Here is a 22,597-nt window from a genome sequence, read left to right on the forward strand (position 1 = left end):
CTGTGCCCTCACCTCCTCACCCCCGCCCCCCCCCCCCCCCACCTGCTGGCCCGGGAGCAGAACCACAGCGGACGCCCATAGGTCAGGCGTCCTCCCTGGGGCCTGAGGCACGCCTGGCCCCCTGCCCCCACTCGGCCAGCCGCGGGTGCTGGACGCAGCTTCAAAGCCTCCGTCGGAGCCCGTGACTCACGGCCCGGCCCCTTGGCTCCGTGGGCACGGCCTGGCAGCTCCCTGCCCCTGTGCTGTGTCCCACCTGGGTGAGGGGCCCTGGCTCTGCCTGCACCGTGGGTCCCCTGGCCCCAGGTCCCCCTGCGAAGGCAGCTGCGTGCCGGGCCAGGTGTCCCCACCCAAGCGAGGGAGGGAGCCGTGGGCGCTCCGGCCTGGCCGCTCCGGACTCCTCAGGAAGCTGACCCTGCAGAAGTCTGCCCGGCCCACCATGCACTTTGCTTTTCCTGCCTAGCAGCATAGACTCATAACGATGCATTTCCAAGAAGCCTGGCTGGCTGAGACGTTCAGGTGCTTCCTTCCGGACCCAAGATCACAATGACCTTGGAAGACTAGACCCGTTCCCCCTCGGTAAGCAGAGACTGCCTGTGAACGGCCCTCCTGGGGACAGGCTGTGGGCCTGGCTCTCAAGCCCAGAGCAACCGGGGACTTTGGGACACCGGCCAGGCTTCAGAGACACGAGCTCGGAGGTCGTAGTCTCAGGGGCTTGAGGTCACCGACACGTCACAGTGACTGTAGTATGCCATTGACCTTGGGGAAGAGTAGACATTAAGCAGTTGCGTTGGGTCACTGACGGCGCCTGGGTTCAGCGGCCAACCCCTGGTGGAGGGGTCATTCCAGGCAGAAGGAGATGGCCTGGCACAGTGCAGAGACCGCTGGATGGGGAGCTTGCCGGGGGAGGGGTCTGCCAGGCTGGGGAGGGGCCTCTGGCCCCTGGGAGGGGAGGGGGACCGAGGCTGGGAGGGGCGTGGCACTGGGGAGGGAGGAGCTTCGGGGGAAGGCCCAGGGCAAGGTCTCCTGGACATACCAGGCCCAAGGCAGTGGGCACAGTGGGGCGGGGAGATCAGCGGGGCAGGTGGGCCAGTGGGAGATGGGCACCTCGTCCCCTTACCCCATGTCCCAACCCCCGTGCCCCGCAGATGGACAGACAGAGCCGTGGAGATGGGCTCTGAGCACAGCAGGTGGGCTTTCCGCAAGGCAAAGGCCCCACCGTCCAGACACCGCTGGGGGTACGGGTGACGCCTCTGCCCCTCCTACCCTCACCCTGTGCCCACCTGGGGGTCCCCAAGGCCTGCAGCAGCACCTCACCCTTCTCTCTCACAAGCCTTCCCTATCCTGCTTCCCCCTGCCCCTCAAGAGAAGGCCGGCCACCCACTTCCTTCCAAGGAGTTCAGCTGAGCAAGACTACTGGAGAAAGGGCTGGGTATGACGTCACCCCCTGAGCGCACCTGACTCCTGGGGGACCGTGACTAAAGTCCTGGACGTGTCCCAAATGGCCCTGTCACCTGCAGCACTGCAGGGTTGCTCGGCAGGGCCCAGCTCTGGACCGCGGCCCCCTCTGGAGCAGGTGCACACATTCACAAGGAGGCCCAGCGGTAGCTCCGCCTCCTTGAGAACCAGCCTTCCTGCGGGGGTTGGGGGGGGCTCACCTCTGGCCCAGCCTCCGCCCCCCTGACCCTCCTTTTGTTTGTGTGGCTCCAGTCCAAGGGCTCCCCCCGCCCCCCTGGCAGCCTCCCTTTGCGTGGAGGCAGGGGAGACTGACAGCTAGGAGGGGGGTCCAGAGCATGGGCGACAGACGCTGCCTTTCCTCTGGTTGTCCCAGTAGAGGCTTTTGAGGTCCAGAACTTTCCTGGAGGTGGGGAAGGGGCCTGGGCCCCAGGGGGCAGGGGTGAGGTTAACCCCAAGGCCGACAACCGTCCAGACCCCAGCCCCAGGAAGGGGTGTGGGGGGCAAGGGGCCTGTTCTTTCCTTTAAGGTCCCGCCCTGTCGGAGGAGCGGGGAACAGGTGGAGCCCTGGAGTCCGTGAGCGGAGAAGCCGGGGCTCCCTCAGGGATCACGCAGAGACCCCCCTCCACCCTCCAACCCCTTGCTCCAACTGGCGCGGGGGGTGGGCCTGGCCCAGTCAGAACACACAGAAAGTGGTTTCAGACCCAGGAAGCACATCACCGAGAACACAAGCCTGGCTAATGCTCAGTGGCTATTCATGCTGAGCGATCAGCGTGAGTTCAATCTTTATTTTTGCCTGAGTTTAACTTTTATTTACTTATTTATTTATATTTGTTTTTCAGAGACAGGGAGAGAGAAAAAGCGTGTACACGCATGCTCGCACAAGCACACACGGGAGGGACAGAGAGAGACAGAGAGGGAGAGAGAGAGAAAATCCCAAGCGGGCCCTGCTCTGTCAGCACAGAGCCCGACGTGGGGCTCGATCCCAGGAACCGTGAGATCATATGATCATGTGAGCCGAGATGCTTAACCGCCTGAGCCACCCGGGCGCCCCATCATTTTAACGTTTAGATAAAACTTAAATAGAGCAAAGCACACGGTCTCGGGGCCAACTTGCACGCCATGGGGCAGAGGGATGAAGCCAGGGGACGGGCGACCATCACAGGTGCTCACTCCTCCGTTGTCACCGCGTTCTCTAGGACCGCGGCACGTGACTGCAGCGGTGGTCACACTGCTGAGCCTGGCGGCCTCCCGAGGGGGGTGTCGGGGGACCTCGGACCCTGTTGTGTCTGAGTCTGCTTCCTTTCAACTGCTGCTGACAGAGGACATCCTGTCTCGCTCCCGGTCCTGAGGGTTCCCACTCCCACCTGCCCTTAAGGATGGTGTTAGCTGTGGGCTGCTGGGAGACGTGCCTTGTCAGGCTGAGGACGTGACCGTCCACGTAAAGGCTCAGGTAGCAACGGGCGTCACATTTGGTCAAACGCTTTTTCTGTGTCTGTGATTTTTCTGATTTTTCTGATTTTTCTGATTTCCAACCAGATTTTTGTTGGTTTAACGTGGTGAATCACACTGATCGGTCTTTGAGCCAACCCCGCATTCCCGAGGTTCGCCCCGCCCAGTCACGAGGGATTATCCTTCTAGTTAGTAGATTCGGTTTGGCAAAACGTCACCGAAGACGCTCGTTTTCTATGTCGCTGAAAGACACCGGTTTGCATTTCATTTTCTTGCAATATCGTCGTGTGGTTTTGGTGCCGGGTGAAGCTGACCGTACAGAAAAGCTTTGAGGCCGCCTGGGCACGTGGGTTACGCACCAGGTGCGGCCGGGTGCCGAGGGAAGCAGGCGGGTGCTCCCGTGACCATCGCCCCTCACACCCCTCCAGGCTCTCCTCCCCCCTGCCTCCCCGGTGTGGGAAGTGGGTGCTCTCCGGACAGTGCTGGACCTCTGACCCCAGGGGCCATTCTTGGCCGCATCGAACAGACTCAACACACAAGTAAGGCCACAGTGGACACCCGCGGGTCTGATGTTGCATAAGGAGCCACATTTATTTCTTAATTGGACAGATTCTCAAGTGCACACACACAGTACAGGAGCCTAGAGCCTAACACTCAGGTTTAGGACGTCAGGGAACTCGAGTCGTTACTCGGGATGGTGGTTACAGTGCAGGGGCCAGGGTGTGCCACACAACCACATATGTACAAGCTACGGGGGGACGCGGGGGACGGCCAGCTGCGGGAAGCACCGGCCTGGAAGAAGCCATAGACTCTGTTGATCCCTGGGGACCCTTCCCCGGTCCCCGGGGTAAAAGGAGGGCGCCTTCCGGGGTCCCGCACCGGAGGGGGCGGACGGAGGACCAGCACTGCGAGATCCGCTGACGCCCGAACCACCAGCGACATTCAGGAACTCTCCCCGAGTGCTTCGCCACGCCCACCCGACAGGTGCGGAGGGGGAACCGGGACGGAGGGGGAGGCTGCCTCCCTGCAGCCACCCGGGGCGTGTGTGTGCGTGTGTGTGATCGGTGACCGAAACGTTGGCATCTTAGGAGTGATTACTCGGAACACAGAGGCCTTGGAGCTTGGGAACACGTCAACACCCCTGGGCTCCAGCTGGGTCCCACTGGAGCCTGGAGCCCAGCGCCCCCCTTCCTGGGACCACAGCGGATCAGCGGGGGGACTCCCCCTCTCCCTGGAGGAGACAGAGGGCTTCTTTGGGTGAGGACGGCTATCCCTCAAAGCAAAACGAGTGCCATCAGGTGTTAAAAAAAAAACTCCCAGAGAGATGGCTTTCTGGATCTTTCTTCCCTCCCCACTTGGTGAGAAATCACAGCCACAGCCAGGCCTGACCTTCCTCTGGGAAACAGCAGCCTCCCTCATCACAGATGTGAAGACTGTGGCCCAGTTTGCGAAGTGCCGTCCCCTCTGACGTGACACGTTGGGTAGCTTCTGGCAGGGCGGACAAGGGACCAGGTGTTCTGACTTGGATCTCTCTCCCCACCAACTCCGAGGGTCTGGCAGGGGACAGGGGGTCCACGTGGCCCACACCTGGCTCGCGGGCACGGGCACCAGGGCCAGAATCAAACGGTCCTGGGGGCACCTCCATGGCTGTGGAGGCTCCCGCGTATGGGGCGCATCCCCCCTTCCCTCAGCCCCACGAGGCAGGTGCTCTGCAGGCTGGCTGGCCTCAGACCCCTGCGCCCCGGGTGCGGGGGCCTCGGAGCCTTCCCAGGCCGCGGCTCCAGGCTGGCTGACCTGGGTGGCCTGCGGCCCGGGCCCTGCACCTCCAGTCTCCCCGCGGGAAGGGGGGCTGTCGGGAACCAACTCATCTAGGAACCACGTCCTCCTTCCCTGGTCCCCTCCCTGCCCTCAAGGCCATCACAGGAGCCAGAATAAATGCTTGCTCTGGACTGTGCCATACCCCTGCCCTCTGCGTCTCCGCCCGGGAACGTCCGGTCTCCGGACGTTCGCTCTCTGTCCAGGATGCGAGCCCTCCTCTGGGGGTCCCCAAAGAAGGCCGCTGGGTCCCCGCGTCCCACAGATGTGGTTTCCTCGGACGCGTTTTCTGCCGATGGAGCGATGCCATCAGTGGTGACTTCCGAGCACCGGGACGAGGGGAGCAGCGGGTGGAAGTGACCGCTGACGCACTGCCCAGACCAGCTACGGGAAAGGCGTGCTCACAGCCTCCAAGCGGCCCGGCGCGGCCGGCGGAACCAGACGCGGCTGCCAGACGGCGCTCAGATGGGGGAGCCCGTCCGCCTGGTCCCACGTCCAGGGCGAAGCTCAAGTTATTGGGGGGATAACTTTGCCAAAGGGAAGCCTCCAACCGAAACCTGGTCGCTTGGTGTGGGAGCCACGCCCACGCACCCCTAGAGGAAAGAGGCCGCGCACACCTCGGGCCTCAGGGCGCGGAACCCGTTCAATATCCACAGGCCTCGTCAGTGCCGCTTGGGGACAGCCAGGCTGAGGGGGCCCCAGACCACTGGCCGGGGTGCGACAAGGTGATCTGAACCAAGTGGGAAAGGGGGTGTCACTGGGGTGCCCTGCAGGGTCTGGCGAAGGCAGTGGAAGGCACCAGAGAACGGCATGGACGCCCAGGTTCCGAGCGGAACCTGCTCGTGGCGGGACAGGGGTTTCTGGACCGGTTGCTGTTTTGACTGGAGTTAGAAAAGCCACGTGTGGCTGCGGGCAAGGGAACAGGTCACCGAAGACCCCCCCAGACCCCAGGGTTTCTCTGATGTGTTTGTGGCCCGGGTGTGGTGCCCGACCAGACTCCCAGCCCGGGGCAGGCTCTTGCCCGGCGGCCGGGCCTGGGGCGTGCAGTCCCTGGGGGCACGAATCGGACACTGCAGCCACACAAGGGCAGCGCCCTCAGGTGCAGGAGAGGGGAGCCTCCTTGGTGACGGGGGCCTCATTGCTGGCTGCCCTCCCCTGACCCCGTGGAATCTTCTCACTGGGACTCACAGACACTCCTCTCTCGGGGCAGAGGGGGGAAGCCACACACCTTCTTCCCGGAAACCACCCGGAGCTTGAGAGGCTGCACCCCCAGCCCCCCACCGCCCGGACCATCTCTCCCCCCGCCACCTGCACCCTGCCGGCCTGGACACACCACCCCTGCCGTCCCTGCCGGGAGAGCCCCACAGCCCAGGGGCCCGTCTGCCTGGTCCCCCTCGTGCCCGCACGCTCCTGGGGAGAAGCTGCCGGCACTGCCCGCGGGGTCGCGTCTCGGCGGCTGCTGTCCGGGTGAGATGCGGATTCTACCTCCGGCTGGGAGGGTGCACGCCACCCCCCTCGCGGCCTGGACCTTGGGCGCCGGGTCCCCTGACGCTCACACACACACACACACACGCACGCACCCTGGGTGGAAGGCCTCCCCCACGAGCCTGAGCTCGGGCCTGGGTGGACGTGCCCCCGTGGTGCCAACCAGGTGGTGCCCGGCCTGTGCAGACGCCTCTTCACCGTGGTCTTCCCTGCGAGGCTTGGGGATGAGAGAGGGAACAAGCAGGGGACGGGGTCCATCCGAATGCTACGGGTCTATGTGAAGGCATTAGAAATAAATACTTATAAATAGAACACAGTCTTAGAGTTAATTTCTGAGTGGCCTGTTTCGGTGTCACTAACTAATGTATATTAATTATAAGTCTGTCTATGCTTAAAAAAATATCAGAACGGCGGCGACGCCCCTGACTCGTGCCCTCCGGCCTCTCTGGCACCTCCCAGCCGCTCCCACCCGGGGCCCGCTCCGAAGGAAGACAGAACGTGGCCTCTGCTCGGGGCAGGATAGGTCTTGCGGTGCAGGCGCCCGGGCCAGAGGCGGCGCTCTGTGGGGCCCCTGCGCAGCGTCCCCAACAGGGGACCGGCTGGCTGGCTGGCTGGTGGGGGCAGGCTGGGCGCGCGTGACGTGACGGATGGTGACGAGGACTGGGGGCGGGGCTGGCCTGCTGGCTGTCGTGGGGGCGCGGGGGGCTCCGGCTCAGACCCTCATCTGGGCAGACCGCCGTCTGGACAGCTTGGACCTGCGGGAGGTGGAGACAAGCGGGGGTCAGGATGCCGGCCTCTCGGCGGCGGACGCCCCCTCTGCTTCCCTGCTCACCCGGAGACCCGGGCTCAGGAGTCGCCCACCTGCCTTCTGCAAGTCGGCGGTGCAGGAGGGGCGGGGGTCCCATCGCCAGGGCTCGCTGTGCCCAGGCCTGACCGTGAGTTGTGTTTGCAACCGCGTGAGGGCCTGCCCCCGGGAGCAAGTACATTTTGAACATCTCAGGGGCTCATACGCTTTACCGGCAGCAACGACACAAATTAGGCATTAACGTCCTCAAGAACGCGCCCGGGGGCGGTGCCCTCCCGCCACCTGCAGGGGGAGCCGCGTACCGTATGGTCCCGGCCAGGAGGGGGTTGAATGCGTACAGCCAGTCGTGCATGTCCTTGTCGCTGTTGGCCTGCAGCAGGATGCCGCGGTGCTCCGTGCACACGGCAAACGTGTTGGGTGTCTGCAAAGGCAGGGCTGCCGTGAGACGGCGCGAGGCCTCCGCCAGGTTGGCACACAGTGGTCACCGTGGGGCATGGGTCGGGGCAGGGGAGGGGCGCCACCGGGACATCCCAGGGGTGAGGGGGCAGGAAAGAACAACCCGCAGGAGACAACCGCAGTGCACACGGCCCGGTCTGACCCACACGGGGGGCGGCCCCCTCGCGGAAGGCTCTGCGGTGGGGACACCCTGTGTCTTCTCCTGCCCCAGGGCTCCCTTGTGGCCTGCTCTGCATGGTCCCCGGGGATGCGTCTACCCCTCCCGGGCCGAGGTTCCTTCCCCTGCGATTCTGACTCTGCCGCCGTGCCGGCCTCTCCTGCTGAGCCTGAGCCCCGGGTGGGGCAGGTGTGGGCGGCACGTCGAGTTCGTGCCCACCCCCCACCACAGGGCATCAGAAATCGGCCAGCGGGTGCTGTAGGAGTCTGGCAAAGCCAGGGTCACTGCTGGCTCGGAGAAGGGCAGGGCAAAGCCAGGGGACAGGAAGGCCGTGTTCCCAGGCCCACGACACAGCCGGCCCCGTGGGGCTCAGAGCCCCCGACCCAGGGTGTCCCTGGGGAATGGGTCAGTGCTCGCCCCGTCCGTGGACCACAGCCATGGCTGGCCGTCACCAGGACTAGGTGCCCCGTGGGAGGGCCGAAGGGGGACCCTGTGAGAGACAGGACGTGGGGACCTCAGTCTGGCAGCGAGTAGGAAACGGGCCTACGGGGGACGGGGGCCCGGCTCCCACCTCCCGCGGCCCCGCCGGGGGTTCGCCGGGCCTTGGCCAACCCGGGGCCCGCCCATCCCATTTCCAAGGCTGTACCTTGAGCATGGCCTGCTGGTCCTCGCTGTACTCCACCTGGGCGGTGGACAGGTTGAGCACGAACCTCTCCACAGAGTCCTTGTCACTGTTGTACATGTAGGCATACGGCCGCCGTACCACCACGAAGCGCTTGGCCCAGCCGGCCGTGTGTGGCTCCAGGAAGTGCAGATAGCCCTTCTTGGAGACGATGGGGCTGCAGGAGGGACGCCTGCTGGCTCATGTGCTCCTGGCGGTCAGTGGGGGTCCCACGGTGGGGCCCACCACCCTCCACCAGGCCCGTGGCGGTACCGGCCGGGGCTCAGGGGCTATGGGGTACCCGGCAGAACCCCAACCCGGGAGATCGGAGACCAGAACCACCAACCTATTTCTGGGCCTCAGTTTCTCCAGCTGTGAGAAGGAGAAACTTTAAAAAAAAGCTGCAGCCGCCTTCGCTGTCACATGGGGTTCCGTGACCACAACCTGCGGAGGGTGGCGTTCTCGGGCCACAAGGGCCAGGCAGGCATCTGGCACAGAGGCCAAACTGATAACTCGCAGATGCATTAAACCATCTTTCTGCAGAGGTGCCCGCGAGGTCCCCGGCCCCCTCCTGCCCTTTTGCGGTCTGCTCCTTCTCTGCTCCTGCCCCAGGTCAGGGGTGGCCTGCCTGCCTGCCTCCCTAGTGTGGCGCTGTCCCCGGGCCTGGGTCAGGGACAGAGCTGGCCGGGTGGTTTTAGAAGAGCCCCGGTTTGGGGCAGGGCACCCCCCACACACCTGACCCGGATCTCCTGGATGTCAGGAACCAGCAGGCGCGGGGGCTCTTTGTCTGCCTCCACGGCCCGAGCAGGGGATGGAAGCTTCTTCGAATCTGCTTCGGGCACAGGCTCAGGTTCTGGGCTGGCCGGCCGGGAGCAGGGCTGCGGGGTCCTGGGGAAGCAAAGCGAAGCCTCTGCACCCCTGCAGGGAGAGTCCCCGCTGGGCCGGGGAGCCACGTGGGACCGGGCTTCCTCCCACATCCAGCCGGCCCCACGGGCACCTCCGAGGGTCTGCCCGGCCGCAGCCACAGCTGGAGCTCGGGGAGGGTCCGGCGTGGCCGCAAGACCCACCGCCCTTCTCCTGGCACTTTCCGTTCCCCGCCCCTGTGAAAGCGGCCCCCTGTCTCTTCAGCTCCCCAGCTGAGCACAGGCCCGTCTCAGATGAGGCCCGGAGGGCTGGATGCCTTTTTATTTTAAGAAGAAAATGTGGATGCCTTGAGGGATTTAAAGTCTAAGGGACCGGGCGTAAGAGGTGCTGGTAAAGCTGAGCAGACACCGGCCATCAGCACGACGGCAGGCCCGTGGGTCTCCAAGCTACTTCGTCGCCGGTTTTCCTACTGACTGTTGTACCAGCACTTGCCCCCGAAAAGGGTTTGGCTTTTGTGCCGGTTTGACCCGTTCCCGGTTTTCGTCCCCGGTGCATTGTAAGTCTACCCTTCAGCAGAAACTGGCCTCGGAAAAGTAACACCACCGGAGATGGGCGGGGGCCGCGCCAGCCAGGGCAGGGCGCGGGGCAGATCCCTTCCAGCTGGCCCTGCCCTCGATGCCTGTGGCCGTCCCTCGTGCCCGGCCACGCACGCGCCACGTTCCCTGCACCGTGCGCCTGGGTCACGGCCGAGGTCATCGGTCCGTTCTCGGCACTGGAAGCTGCTCCCGGAGCCCGGGGCTCACTCACCTCAGATCGGCTGCTCCGTACCGCCCCTCCACCAGAGAGGGGCAGGTGGAGGAGGGTGTGAGCGTGGCTGCCCCCAGAGGGGACATGGATGGGTCCCGAAGCAGGGTGACAGACATCTCGGAGAGCTGTGGAGGACAGCAGGCCTTTGGCGAGGGGCTTGCAGAGTGGGGACACCCCTGCAGTGGCTAATTCCTATGCCTCTGCTCACCTTTGACCTCCATTTGGGGCACCCCCCATTCCAACTGCAGGCCAGACCCTCTTCCCAGCCCCCCTCGACCTGCCCCTGGCCCCTACACACCCCTACACACGTCAAAGGTGACGACCAGCGATGGGCCAGAGACTGAGCAGAGGCTGTGCACGGCAGGTCCCGAATCAAGGGGGGTGGGGCAGCACAGGGACCACACCAGCTCCGGGGACCGGGATCCGCCCCCTGGTAGGGGAAGGATGGCCACAGGGACGGGGCCTGACCAGCCCAGGACAGAGGCAGCTGGGCGAGGGCCAGGCCGGGAGGCCCGTGTGCTCCACAGACCCCAGGCACAGGGAGACGGGGCCCTTGGCTATGACAGTATGTTTCCAAGAAAACCCTTATTTCCTTCTCTGGATACGACTGTGAGTTCTTCTTGGTGACCACAGCCCCGCGATGACCTGGGGGTGGCCCCTCTCTGCCCACCTTGCTCTCGCTGGCGCTGACGCACACGTGGCTGTGGGTGTACTCTCGGTTGAACGTGTGCGTGAGGAGGCGTAAGCACTGTTAGGGGAACAAATGCCCGGAGTCAGGAGGCCCCCGGACCCGGCTCCGCCCCAGGCACGGCCCCTGACGTGGGTGACTGCCCGGGGGCCCAGGCACCTCCACCCTCCGAGGTGACGGCTGAGCCGGGGAAGCCTCTCAGAGCAGGCTGGGGGCCGAGGGCAAAGGCGGGGGGTGGGCAGCGCTGCCCACAGTCTAAGAGGCCTTCCCCGCGGCCCGTCAAGCGGCAGAAAGAGCCAGCTCCGGGCAGGGGGGGTAAGCTCCCCGTCAGCATAGGTATTCAAGGAAGCAGGTCACTGCTTGGGGGAGGAAGCTGTAGAAGGCTGACAAATTCCAGTGTGGGTGGGTGAGGGGTAGGCGAGGGGACTCCCGGGACCCCTCGTTCTCCCCGCTCCTGCTCTGACGGGACAGGGCTGAGTCACCCCCAGAGGGGCCGGGGTCACAGCAGCGCCGCCTGAGCCACCTTGACGGCCAGCTCCCGCTGTCTCTCGTTGGGAGCCTCCAGGGGGGACGGCCGGCCCTCGGCCGAGAGTGGGGACGAGGGGCCGGACGGGCCGTGGGAGCCGGAGTCCTCGCTGGAGGCGGGGGACGGCGCCTCGGGGCCGGGCCGCTGCGTGGTCTCCAGCTTCTCCCGCAGCAGCAGGTAGTGCCTGGTCTTCTCCACCTGCACGACAGCCGGAGCGCAGCTCAGCCCCGGGGGCGCCCGGACCCACGAGCGCCCGCCGTTTCCCTGGGGCACCGCCAGCACTCGGCCTTGAGCCCCAGCCCCGCAGCCGCCCTTCGAAGCAGCCAGCGAGCTGCCCTCCCCCTGCAGGTGTGCGGCTGCCCCGGGGTCGGCGGGGGGTGGAACTGACGGACACGCGAGCCCCCCGCCCCCACCCCCCGTGCACCCTGCGGCCCGCAGTCCGCGCCCGGGGAGCACAAGCACACCTCCTGCAGGAGACTCAGCTTCTCCAGCTCCCACTGGTGGTCCAGGATGAGGCTGTCGCTCCGGGGCCTCCAGCCCGCCAGGTTCTCCTCGCCGCGGACGTAGGCCACAGACGTATCGAGCACGCGCCTCCGCCGCCGCTGCATCCCTGGAAAGGGGGCGCCGGTCTGGCCACGTCCGCGCCCTGGCGCCAGGCCTCGGGCCCCCCGTGGGGACTTGTCCACGGAGGGAGGCCGGCCCCCCGGGAGAGCCTCAGCCACAGGAAGTCATCCAGCACGGCGGCCGCTGGGCTCGCCCCCCGCGCTGCCTCTCCCCTCACGGCCCTCCGGCCTCTCAGAACAACTCCCGAAGTACAAAGGTGAGCACATGAGTCTCGAAAGCGAGGGCCCCCCAAAACGGCAGCTTAGCTGAGGGACCCCAGGGAACCCTGGCTCCTAACCAAGTGCCTCCCACCCCCCACCACGCGCCTACCTGGGCTGCCGGCATCGGCCACATGGCACAGGCTGAGCTCGTACACGCCTGTCACGCGGTTGCTGCGGGGAGAGGGGACACGGGTGGGCACCGGGCATGGCCAGGGCCGATCAAATGTGAAGCTGGCACCGGTCCTGCTGCGAGCCCATGCCTGGTGGCCCCGCGCGGGGCCGCGGGGGCTCTGAGCTGCAGCCACGTGTGGGCGGTCCCCTTCCCAGACCCCTCCGGGCCCCCTCTTGCCAGGGACCACGATTTCGCCAAGTGCGCGCCACGAACCTTTGCACGGGGGGAGCCAGGCTCGCAGGCGGTATCCCGTGCTCACTAGGTGACCCTGCGTGGCCGGGTTACAGCCAGCCCAAGGCCACTAAGTCCTGAGCCCCAGACTCTGTCCTCCTGGCTGTGCCCAGGTGTCCCGCACACTGGGGTCCACGAGACAGTGTGGGGAGCCTCACCGAAGGTGAGCACAGGTGGCCTGGTGGTCTCTCCTCACTGCCCTGACACTCTCGTTCACCACCACCCCTCCCCGCCCCAGGAATGCAGGGACAGGTCACAGAGCAAGAAGGGACGGCTGGGCCTGGGCCTGACACTCTCCTCCCTCGGGCACTGCCAGCCTCCAATGGCAAGAGGCCCTGTCCAGAATGCCCTCTCTCCAGTCGCAGCCCCCAGGCCTGATGGCACGGCCCTGAGGTCCTACGGGGAAGCGGGCCCAGGACCACCCACAGGAGGGCCGAAGGGCAAACCCCCCAGGCCTTCTCCCGCATGCCTGTGGGCAGACTCGGGCGCTCTCACGCCCCTCAATGTGCCATCTGTGTCCCATGGCCTCCACTGACCCCAACATCAGGGGCAGGTGAGAGGCTCTGAATGCAGGGGACTGGCTGGGACAGTGGCCAGTCTGCCTTCTGGTCTGGGCCCGCCTGAAGCCGGCGTGTCACTCGAGCCTCTGCCAGACACGCCAGCCGCTCCCCGTGCAGAGTCCGGTCTGTCCTCACCGGGGCCAGAGTGCCGGACAGCAGACCCCTGGGCCACCCCCCGAGGGCAGGCTCACCTCTCCGAGGCCCGCAGGCTCCCGCTGCCAAACAGGTTGCGGATGGAGCGCGAGGCGGGCAGCTTGGCATCCCGAGAGTAGAAGACCATGCAGAAGTCCTTGGTGATGACGGCTGGCTGGGTGCAGTTCTCCATCTGCATTGGGGGGCAGGGGGGGCTCAGTCGCAGGAGCACCCCACGGCACCCAGGCCCCAGGCCCCCTTCTAACCTCCCGGGGTGCACAAGCCACTGACCGACAGCCCCAGACCTTCCTGGGTCTCTGCCCTGGCCCCCCACCCAGGTGCGAGCTCCCTGCACCACCCGCCCCCAGGAGACTTCCGGGAGAGAGCCAGGGCCCCACCTCCCTGGGCCGCAGAGGGCTGGCATTGGTGCCGGGGACCCCGAAGGTCCCAGACACAGGCCTCACCCTGTCAGGCCCCCGCCACCTTGCCACGGGATGGGGCAACACGCTCCCAAAAACACCTGTGAAGATCAAACCAGATCCTGGCTTCCCACCCACATTTTAACTCTAGATGACTTCCCGGGGCCCTGACACGGCGTCTCTCACACCGCTGCTTCTCTTGTTTTCCTGCAGCTCAACAGCAGGTGCCGGCAGGGCCGCTGTGGGCCGGGACTCACGGCGGCAGGGCCCAGCCAGTGCTTCCCCAGCAAACCACCACCCCGAGAGGCAGTCGGGACGCTCCCTTCCCACAGCCGGAGCAATTGGGCTGGGAGGGGAGGTGGAGTGCCACCGTGCCACCAGCTGCCACCCTCCGGGCTGCTAGGTCCCCGCTGTTGCACCCAGCTGGCAACGCCCATGCTCCGGGCCACCCGCTGTGCTTGGCAGGGAAGGCACAGCACAAGACCCTGGGGACGGGGTGGGGCAGGTTCTTGGTTCAGGCTGCCCGGAACATGGATGCAGGCCTCCCGCAACCCCGAGGTCAAAGCCACACTGAACATAGTGCTGGGAGGGGGAACGGCGCCATTAGAAGTACGTGGATTGAATAAGAACTTGACAAGTCCTCTGTCCGGGGCTACCCAGGGCCCCCACTGCCCCTTGGCAAGCATCTCGGACTTGGGGGGGCAGCGATTTGGGGGTACACCCTTGGCACAGATTTCTCACCTCAATGTAAGCCGAGAGGGTCATGTAGATTTTCTCTCGGTACGGGGTGACCCGGTTTAGCAGCAGAGAGTTGTGCATGGAGCTGTCCCACGCGGCCTCAAACTGGTAAAAGGTCCTGGAAGGAAGCAGAGACAAGGTCAAATGTGGCAGCACACGGGCCGCGCTTGTGGGCTGGGGACATGCAGACGGACAGACACAGACAGAGAGACCTATGGGCCACCGGTCAGGAAGCCCGGGCGGCGGGTCGAGAACAGTAGGTTCCTCCTTACTGGGGACCGGGCTGGGTGGGGGACTCCCCTGCGGACGGACGGACGGATGGACGGACGGGGCAGCCGCAGCGCTGACGCTGAGGCGGGGGCAGAGGGGACAGGGAAGGGAGGGCAGGAGGCAAGCGGGCTGGGACACAGCAACAAAGGGAAAGAGGGAGGGAGAGGAGGGGAGGTGGGGGCAGACAGGGGTGAGAGACGCGGAGAGGGCAGAAGGGCGCCACCCCTTCCTGCCCCGTCTGAGTAAGGAGGTCCCGACCTGCCCAGGTTTGCCAAAACCTTGTGTGGCCCATCTCCTCCCTTGGGGGAGGACACTTGGAGTGGAAGCGGGGTGGCCCGGGGCAGATGGCCTCGCCCCCGCCCCCCGCGGCCAGGCTCCTCTCGGTTTAGCACAGAGCAGGTGGTGGGCCCTGCTCCCTGTCCCCATCTCGAACCCAGAAAGATTGTGAGCAGAGCCGGAGGCCCGTGGCCCCTCTGAGGGCAGCCTAAGCCGCCCCTGGGAGGCGGGACATCACACTCTTCAGCGGCCTCCGCTCCGGGGCAGGGTTTCCTATTATAGGATAGCTCCTGTTTTCAACCACCCGGCAGAGCTCCTAAACTCTTGTCCGAGGCCGGGTGGGCATTCGAGGATCCTATCTGAGGTGGTAAATTTGCCTCAGTCCACAGTGTGGCCACTCAGCCCCCAGCCTTGCCCCGTTTCCATCCAAGCATCCTCAAAGACACAGACCGCGGGCAGCGGCTCACGCCCTGGCCCCACCGGGCCCCCCACCCCCCCCCCCCACCACCCCACGAGGAGCCGGCCCGGCCCAGGGGCGCGGAGGGCGGCCAGGAGGAGCGAGGCCACGCCGGGGCGCGGACGGGCTCCCCGTGACACGCTCAGGGGCGCGGGGCGAAGCAGTGGGACGGGGCAGGGCCGCTGTCACACACACGTCACCGAGGACAAAGACCCAGGGGAAGAGACGTGAGGACAGCGGGGTGACCGGAGAACTGGCAGAGAGCGCAGGGGAGACGTCGCAGGAGAAAGGGGACTGAAAAGCGGAAGAGGGACGGACCAAGCCAGCGCGGAAGAGAAAAGTGAGCTGTACCTAGTGTCATTTCCGAACGAAACGCTAAAGGTGGAGGCAGCCAGGACACACACGTACACACAGAAGAGATGGACAAGTCAGAACGAGCACGGTCACACGGCCGGGTACAAGCTAACCGACAGTGAGCGGGTGTGTGTGCTGTCCCGCTGGCCACCGAAGCGCCTCACGGGGCGGCGGGCGGGGCCCTCTCCGACCCCGGCCCCCCGCGTCTGCGCTGAGAGCTTTGGGCCCACCCCAGCAGGACCAGGCGGGTACCCGTGGACCCGTGACCAAGATCTAAAGGGACACCCTCGGTCCCGGGGGCCCCCAGACGCCACAGGCCCGCAGGCACGGCCGGTGGTCCACGGCAGGCTGGCCCAAACGCCCTCCGGACCCCCGGCCTCCGAATGCTCCCGCACGGCCACTCGACCCCGGGCCTTCGCCAGACATCTCTGTACCCTGCTTCCTGGACGGACCACCGGCAGGCACTGGGGCCCCATGGAGACGTGCTGCGGGCTGAATGAGCCAGTACAAGGTGCCGAGGGCGGGGCCCCGGGGGTCATCATCCTTAGTCCTCGCCTCCTAGAGGCCCCGGTGACACACCGGGGACGGCTAGCCTGGGGCCCCCACCCAAGTGGGCCAGCCAGCCCCAAACCCTCCAGCTTGGCCCACGGCCTCAGCTCGGTGCGGTCCCCTCTGTCCACCTGCCTCAAAAGTCGCTAAAGAACACCGCCGGCTTCCGTTCCGCTGCAAGCGCTCTGGCCATGTGGACCCAGCCTGCCCCCACCGCTGGCCCGAGATCGGGGGCCAGCACGGTTCTACGTCAGCGTGCACTCTCTGTGTGCCCCTCCCAGGGCAGGCTCCTACTCGGGCATCAGGAGCTGGGTCCCCGCCTCGTCCGGAGCCCCTCAGCCTCGGGCGGGACACTCCAGAGGAGCCAGAGCCAGCCCGGTCTGGCCAGCCAGAGACCCAGGGCTCAGCCAGGGGCCTCGCCCCAGGACCAGGTGGGCCGTGCCAGAACTGGCTGGAGCCGCACGGAGAGACGGCACACCTCCAACAAGGCTTACCGAGGCCCCTTGAAGGTGCTCTTGGCCGGGAGGCCCTCCGTCAGGCTTTCGCCCTGATGAGACTCCAGTGACCAAGAATCTCTCCGAAAACCTGAACCCGTGGGTCTCACGTATGAGGTGACGGGGGGTGGGGACCCTCTTGGGCCCACGTCCACAGCCTAGGATGGCACCTTTCACTGCACCGTTCCCCAGGTGCCAAGATGGCCAGGGTCTGACCTGGCATAGCCGAGCTGCTGCCCATAGCTGGCTCCAAACCACTGGTCAGCCCCCAGCCAGCCGTGGGTGCCAGACCCCGGAGCCCCAGGCAGGAAGGGTCCCCAACAACACTTCCGAGCCCCTGGAGCCTCTGCAGAGGGAGGTCCCGCCCAGGTGACGGCAGGTGTGCTTGGAGTGCAGAGGGCGGTGGCCCCCCCGATGTGGGACCTAGACAGCCACGTAGGACACCAAGCCTGCAGGACGCAGCATGGGAACCGCTGATTGGTGCCCCCTTGATCAGGAAGCAGGAAACTAAGACCCAGAGAGCCAGAGAGGGAGCCAGGATGCCGTGGGAGGCCGTGGGTACCATACCGGACCCCCACTCGTGAACAGGCACAGGACTCTGGAGACCTCTCTGGGCATCAGGTCACCCCCAGAAGAGAGCCCCGTTCCCCACAGCACCCCTCACTCTGCCCCACCCGACACCCAGCCGGTCCCTCAGATACCACTCCTCAGGGAACGGTGCAGCCCGGACGTGGGGTCCCCGGACCCGAAGCGGCAGCACCACTCGGGACGCTGCGCTGTTAGCAGTGCGGATTCTCGGGCCCCACCCCCAACCCACTGACCCACTGAGGCAGAAACCCTGGGATGCGGCCACCTCGTGAGTGGAGCCCCTGAGCCCACTCCGGCGCCTCCCCTTGGGCCTGGCCCACCCCACCGGCCCGCGGGCCCTCGGGATCCAGCCCATTGGGGGAAACAGGCCAGAGCACGTGTCCCTCCTCCAGTGAGGTCCCACCCACGGCCCCAGGCCTCGGCCCTTCTCCGGGCCACTCTTGCGTAGAAAGAGCAGCGGGCAGGGCAAGGCTTGGCCCACGGCAGAGCCCTAGGGGTTCCCACGGGGCCCTCCCTCTGGAAGGAAAATGCCGCCCTGCACAGGTCCTTCCGCAGCCGACTGCGGGGCTCAGGGTCAAGGCGCCCCCTCCTCTGAGACCTCCCTGGTCCAGTCCAGCAGCCTCCAGGCCTGTCTCAACACAGAGCAGCTCAAGCCGGGTGGGGCGGGGTCCCAGGCTGGGAGGTCGCTCGGCCGGCTCTCCTCTGGCCACGCACGAGAGGGGGGCCGCAGGGGCCCAGAAACGGGACCACCCCCAATTGAGTGCCGGGACGTGGAGCCTGAGGCTCAAACGAGGGAGGACCCACGTGGGGAAAACCAAAAACTCACTTAAAAAGTTTGTCGACACAGAAAACGTCACACGCTCTACGATGTTTCGTCCGTGTCGACTCTTGCTCAGAAAGTTTCAGCGGCTACACCGGCCAGGACAGGGGCAGGTGTGTCATCTCCCCTCGGACTGTGGCATGGGAGCCCCCACGCCGGCCCTGCCCTGCCTAGCCCAACGGGCTGTGCGCCCGCGCACGTCCCCTGGGGCTCAGGTGGGGCCGGACTGCCAGGGTAGGGTAATCGGGAGGTCGGGGCTCCCAGCACACGGGGCCCGGGCGTTCCCGATGGCACTCTCGCATGCCGGCTGCACGTGGCCTATTTAGACATCTAGACAACCGTGTTGTGCCTGGCACCTGGCGCGTGTGACAAGCGTCTCAGCTGCGGCAGGTTAGCGGGCAGGCCAGGTGGGCATCCTGATGCGAACGGGTTTGTTGAGAATCTGAAAATCAAACCCATGCTCAAAGTGTCAACAAGAAACTCCTAACGCTCTAGGAAGTCCGTCTCTAGAAGAGAATTACTCTCAAGAGTGGCCCTGGGGAAGGCGAACTGACAGGCAGACTTGCAGGACGGAGCCCCCCGGACTGCAGCCGGGACAGCCCTCGTGTCCGGTGAGGAGGGTGACCCCAGCACGGTCACACAGCTGGGAGCAGGGCAACGGGCTTGAACCCCAGCCTGGGGATTCTGCTGCACCCGATGCGACCCATGTAAGGCTCACGGCCTCACCCACCGTGCCGGGCGAGGGTCCTCGGACCAGAAGGAAAAGGAGAGGTGAGACGATTAAGGGACTGAGGGGACGAGGAAGTGGGGAGGGTGAGGGGATGAAGGGGTGAGGGGATAGGAGAGTGAGGGGCGAGGAAGTGAAGGCATGAAGGGGTGAGAGGATAAATGGTGAGGGGTGAGGGAGTGAGGGGTGAGGCAATGAGAGGGTGAAGGGTGAGGAGGTGAGGGAATGAGAGGGTAAGGAGTGAGGAGGTAAGGAGATGAAGGAGTGAGAGGATAAGAGGGTGAGGGGCGAGGAGATAAGGCTGAGGGGTGAGGGGATGAGGGGTGAGGGGATAAGAGTGTAGGAGGTGAGGAGGTGAGGAGGTGAGGGGATAAGTGGCTGGGGGTGAGGGGTGGGGGGTGAGGAATAAGTGGTCAGGGGTGAGGGGTGAGGGGATGAGAGGTGAGGGGTGAGGGGATGAAGGGTGAGGGATAAGTGGTTGGGGGCGAGGGGTGAGGGGGTGAGGGGATGAGGGGATGAAGGGTGAGGGTAAGTGATCAGGGGTGAGTGGTGAGGGGATGAGAGGTGAGTGGTGAGGGGATGACAGGTGAGGGATAAGTGGTCAGGGGTGGGGGGTGAGGGGATGAGGGGTGAGGGATAAGCGGTCGGGGGTGAGGGATGAGGGGGTGAGGGGATGAGGGCACGAGGGGTGAGGCATAAGTGGTCGGGGGTGAGGGGGTGAGAGGTGAGGGGTGAGGGGTGAGGGGATGAGAGGTGAGGGGTGAGGGGATGAGGGGTGAGGGGTAAGTCGTTGGGGGTGAGGAGTGAGGGGATGAGGGGTGAGGGATAAGTGGTCGGGGGTGAGGGGGTGAGAGGTGAGGGGTGAGGGGGTGAGGGGTGAGGGGTAAGTGGTCGGTGGTGAAGGGTGAGGGGGTGAGGGGATGAGGGGTGAGGGATAAGTGGTCGGGGGTGAGGGGTGAGGGGGTGAGGGGATGAGAGGTGAGGGGTGAGGGGATGACAGGTGAGGGATAAGTGGTCAGGGGTGGAGGGTGTGGGGTGAGGGGGTGAGGGGTTGAGAGGTGAGGGGTGAGGGGAAGAGGGGTGAGGGGGAAGTGGTTGGGGGTGACAGGTGAGGGGTGAGGGGGTGAGGGGATGAGGGCATGAGAGGTGAGGGGTGAGGGGATGAGGGGATGAGGGGTGAGGCGTAAGTGGTCAGGGGTGAGGGGTGAAGGGATGAGAGGTGAGGAGTGAGGGGATGCCGGGTGAGGAATAAGTGGTCAGGGGTGGGGGGTGAGGGGTGAGGGGGTGAGGGGTGAGGGGTAAGTGGTCGGGGGTGAGGGGTGAGGGGGTGAGGGGATGAGAGGATGAGGGGATGCGGGGTGAGGGATAAGTGGTCGGGGGTGAGGGGGTGAGGGGATGAGAGGTGAGGGGTGAGGGGAAGAGGGGTGAGGGGGAAGTGGTTGGGGTGAGGGGTGACGGGGTGAGGGGATGAGGGCATGAGAGGTGAGGGGTGAGGGGTGAGGCATAAGTGGTCAGGGGTGAGGGGTGAGGGGATGAGAGGCGAGGAATGAGGGGATGCCGGGTGAGGAATAAGTGGTCAGGGGTGGGGGGTGAGGGGTGAGGGGGTGAGGGGTTGAGAGGTGAGGGATGAGGGGATGAGGGGTGAGGGGTAAGAGGTCGGGGGTGAGGAGTGAGGGGATGAGAGGATGAGGGGATGCGGGGTGAGGGATAAGTGGTCGGGGGTGAGGGGGTGAGGGGATGAGAGGTGAGGGGTGAGGGGAAGAGGGGTGAGGGGGAAGTGGTTGGGGTGAGGGGTGAGGGGGTGAGTGGATGAGGGATGAAGGGTGAGTGTTAGTGGTCAGGGGTGAGGGGTGAGGGGATGACGGTGAGGGGTGAGGGGATGCGGGGTGAGGCGTAAGCGGTCGGGGGTGAGGGACGAGGGGACGAGGGTGACAGGTGACGGGTGACACGCAGGAGACCCACAGGTGCAAAGCTGTGTGCAAGCCGCCCTGCCCAGAGCTTCCCGTCGCAGCCCGTGTGTGTCCCGGCCTTTCAGGCGGGGGCGAAATTATCCCCTTTCTAAGGGGGAAGGAGAACAAGGTTCCCGAAGGCTCTGCCACCCGTCCACGCTCACTGGGCCAGAGGAGGGCACTGCCAGGCCGTCCCGGGTCCCCGCCCTACGCCGCACACGGGGGACAAGACCCTCCCTCCGCCGCCTCCCACGGTCCCGCCAATCCCCGGTCCCGCCACCACGGTGGCTCCCTGCCCCGTAGAGCCGGGCCCTGTGGGGGAAGGCGCAAGCCCGAGTCTTGGGGCTCTGACCCCCATTTCGCTCTCAGTGCCCTAGGCCTCCTCTGACAGGCCAAGCCCACTGGGGCCGGTGAGCCCCCTTCTGGAACTGGGGGGACTGTGCTCCCCGCTCAGGTGCAGGGGTGAGGGCCTCATGACGTTGGGGGGCTGGCAAAGAAAGCCCTGCCGGAAAGGAAAACCGGTTCCCTTTCCTGGTGCCACACCTCCCCCTGGCCACGGGGCATTATCTCTCCCCAGAACCTTCCGGGAGGTCTGTGCCTGGGGGGCGGGTTGAGGCCCGGCAAGCGCCCCTCTATCCTACTGCGCTGGCTGTGGCACCTCAAAGGTGGACGGAACAGTCACGCCCCCTCGAGCCCTCACACCGACCGGCCTGGAGCCCTCCACTCGTCAAGGAAACAGCCCTTAACTTGGGTCCCGCCCAGGGCAGGAACCCGAGCCAGGGGCTCCCAGCCCAGAGCCTTCTGAGAGCAGCGACATGGCCTTAACCAGCCCGGCTCCCCGCCCGACCTCCTCCAGCGCGTGGCCCGGAGAGACGGGTCCCTTCCGGCCGGCACGGCCGTACCCCCTTTTCTGGGGCAGCCACTGCCACCCTAGTTCTCCCCTGACAGGGTCCCCAGAGGGCCCGCAGAAGGCTCTGGAAAAGACGGGTTCATCCGACAGGTGCGATGTTCGAGCGCGCCCCGAGGGTCACACCAGCGGGACCACAGCCTGCCGCCCTCCCTGGGGCCTAGGCTCCAAGTGCCCGGGTCACACTCACAGTGACCCTCACGGCCATGACTCAGTCCTGCCGTGCCCCCTGCCCCACCCTGGGGCTCCTTCCAGAAGAGGAGCAGGAACCACCCCTACCCGGCTCAAGCTACCATGCAGCCTCAAGGCTCAAACGTTTGCCGGAAGCCTTCCAACCGCTCACTTCGCCTTTCAAAACGGCTGTCCTGCGAGACCGCCACCACGGAGCTCTGACCACAATCCACAGGACCCAGAGGGAGACGACCTTGACCCTCTGCCCAGAACAGACTTGGGTCTCAGGGACGGTCCTGATTAGGAACTCTGAGGCTGTCCGTGCCCAGGGCCTCACTGACCCTTGCACCCAGTGGGCACTGGCAGGGGCCCCACTCAACTCAGAGAGGGCATCCCCTGCCCGGGAACCCCTGCCTCCGGGGGGTTTGGACCTGGGGCCACCCGGGTGAGTCCCGAGACCTACTGGGCCCTTCCCAACTTCACCGCCCGCCTACTTGCAAACAGGGTGTGTGGTGGCCAGCCTGGCCGGGCAACCGCCCAGCAGCGGAGGGTATGGTGCAGAGGTCCCTTGCAGGGCCGGTACCCGTCTGCCCTCCCGTCCCGGGCCCAGCGCCGGCCCCTCCTCCCCCTTTTCTCTTTCACCTTGCAGGGAGTGGGGCTGGTGCGGCCAGCCTGCATGCGGGGGGGCACCGGCTCCTGCTCCGGCAGGGGTGGGTCAGCGCGGGGTGGGCAAGGCTCAGGGGCGGGAGGAGCAGGAGGCCAGCCAGTGTCTACGGAGGGGCGGGCGGGAA

The 22,597-nt window shown here is 65.8% G+C and overlaps 1 protein-coding gene across 24 annotated transcripts in view; it reads right to left on the minus strand.

Moving 5' to 3' along the window:
* Positions 1 to 3,469: 3,469 nt before the first annotated feature.
* KIF1A (kinesin family member 1A) overlaps positions 3,470 to 22,597 on the minus strand; it is a 101,723-nt gene continuing 82,595 nt past the window's right edge. For 13 of the 24 annotated variants that reach the window (XM_045481974.1, XM_045481972.1, XM_045481962.1 and 10 more), the window contains 11 exons: positions 14,248 to 14,362; positions 13,147 to 13,280; positions 12,102 to 12,163; positions 11,633 to 11,778; positions 11,166 to 11,366; positions 10,625 to 10,702; positions 9,955 to 10,079; positions 9,019 to 9,171; positions 8,269 to 8,461; positions 7,312 to 7,430; positions 3,470 to 6,959 (listed from right to left, as the gene is read on the minus strand). In XM_045481974.1, the coding sequence (XP_045337930.1) occupies positions 6,917 to 6,959; positions 7,312 to 7,430; positions 8,269 to 8,461; positions 9,019 to 9,171; positions 9,955 to 10,079; positions 10,625 to 10,702; positions 11,166 to 11,366; positions 11,633 to 11,778; positions 12,102 to 12,163; positions 13,147 to 13,280; positions 14,248 to 14,362 (1,369 nt within the window). In that variant the 3' untranslated portion in view covers positions 3,470 to 6,916. Of the gene's footprint in view, positions 6,960 to 7,311; positions 7,431 to 8,268; positions 8,462 to 9,018; positions 9,172 to 9,954; positions 10,080 to 10,624; positions 10,703 to 11,165; positions 11,367 to 11,632; positions 11,779 to 12,101; positions 12,164 to 13,146; positions 13,281 to 14,247; positions 14,363 to 15,598; positions 15,623 to 22,597 lie in introns of all 24 variants that reach the window. The other 11 variants (XM_045481953.1, XM_045481973.1, XM_045481970.1 and 8 more) reach the window with 1 other exon arrangement.

Source organism: Leopardus geoffroyi, chromosome C1 (genome assembly GCF_018350155.1).
Source record: "Leopardus geoffroyi isolate Oge1 chromosome C1, O.geoffroyi_Oge1_pat1.0, whole genome shotgun sequence".
NCBI lineage: Eukaryota > Metazoa > Chordata > Mammalia > Carnivora > Felidae > Leopardus > Leopardus geoffroyi.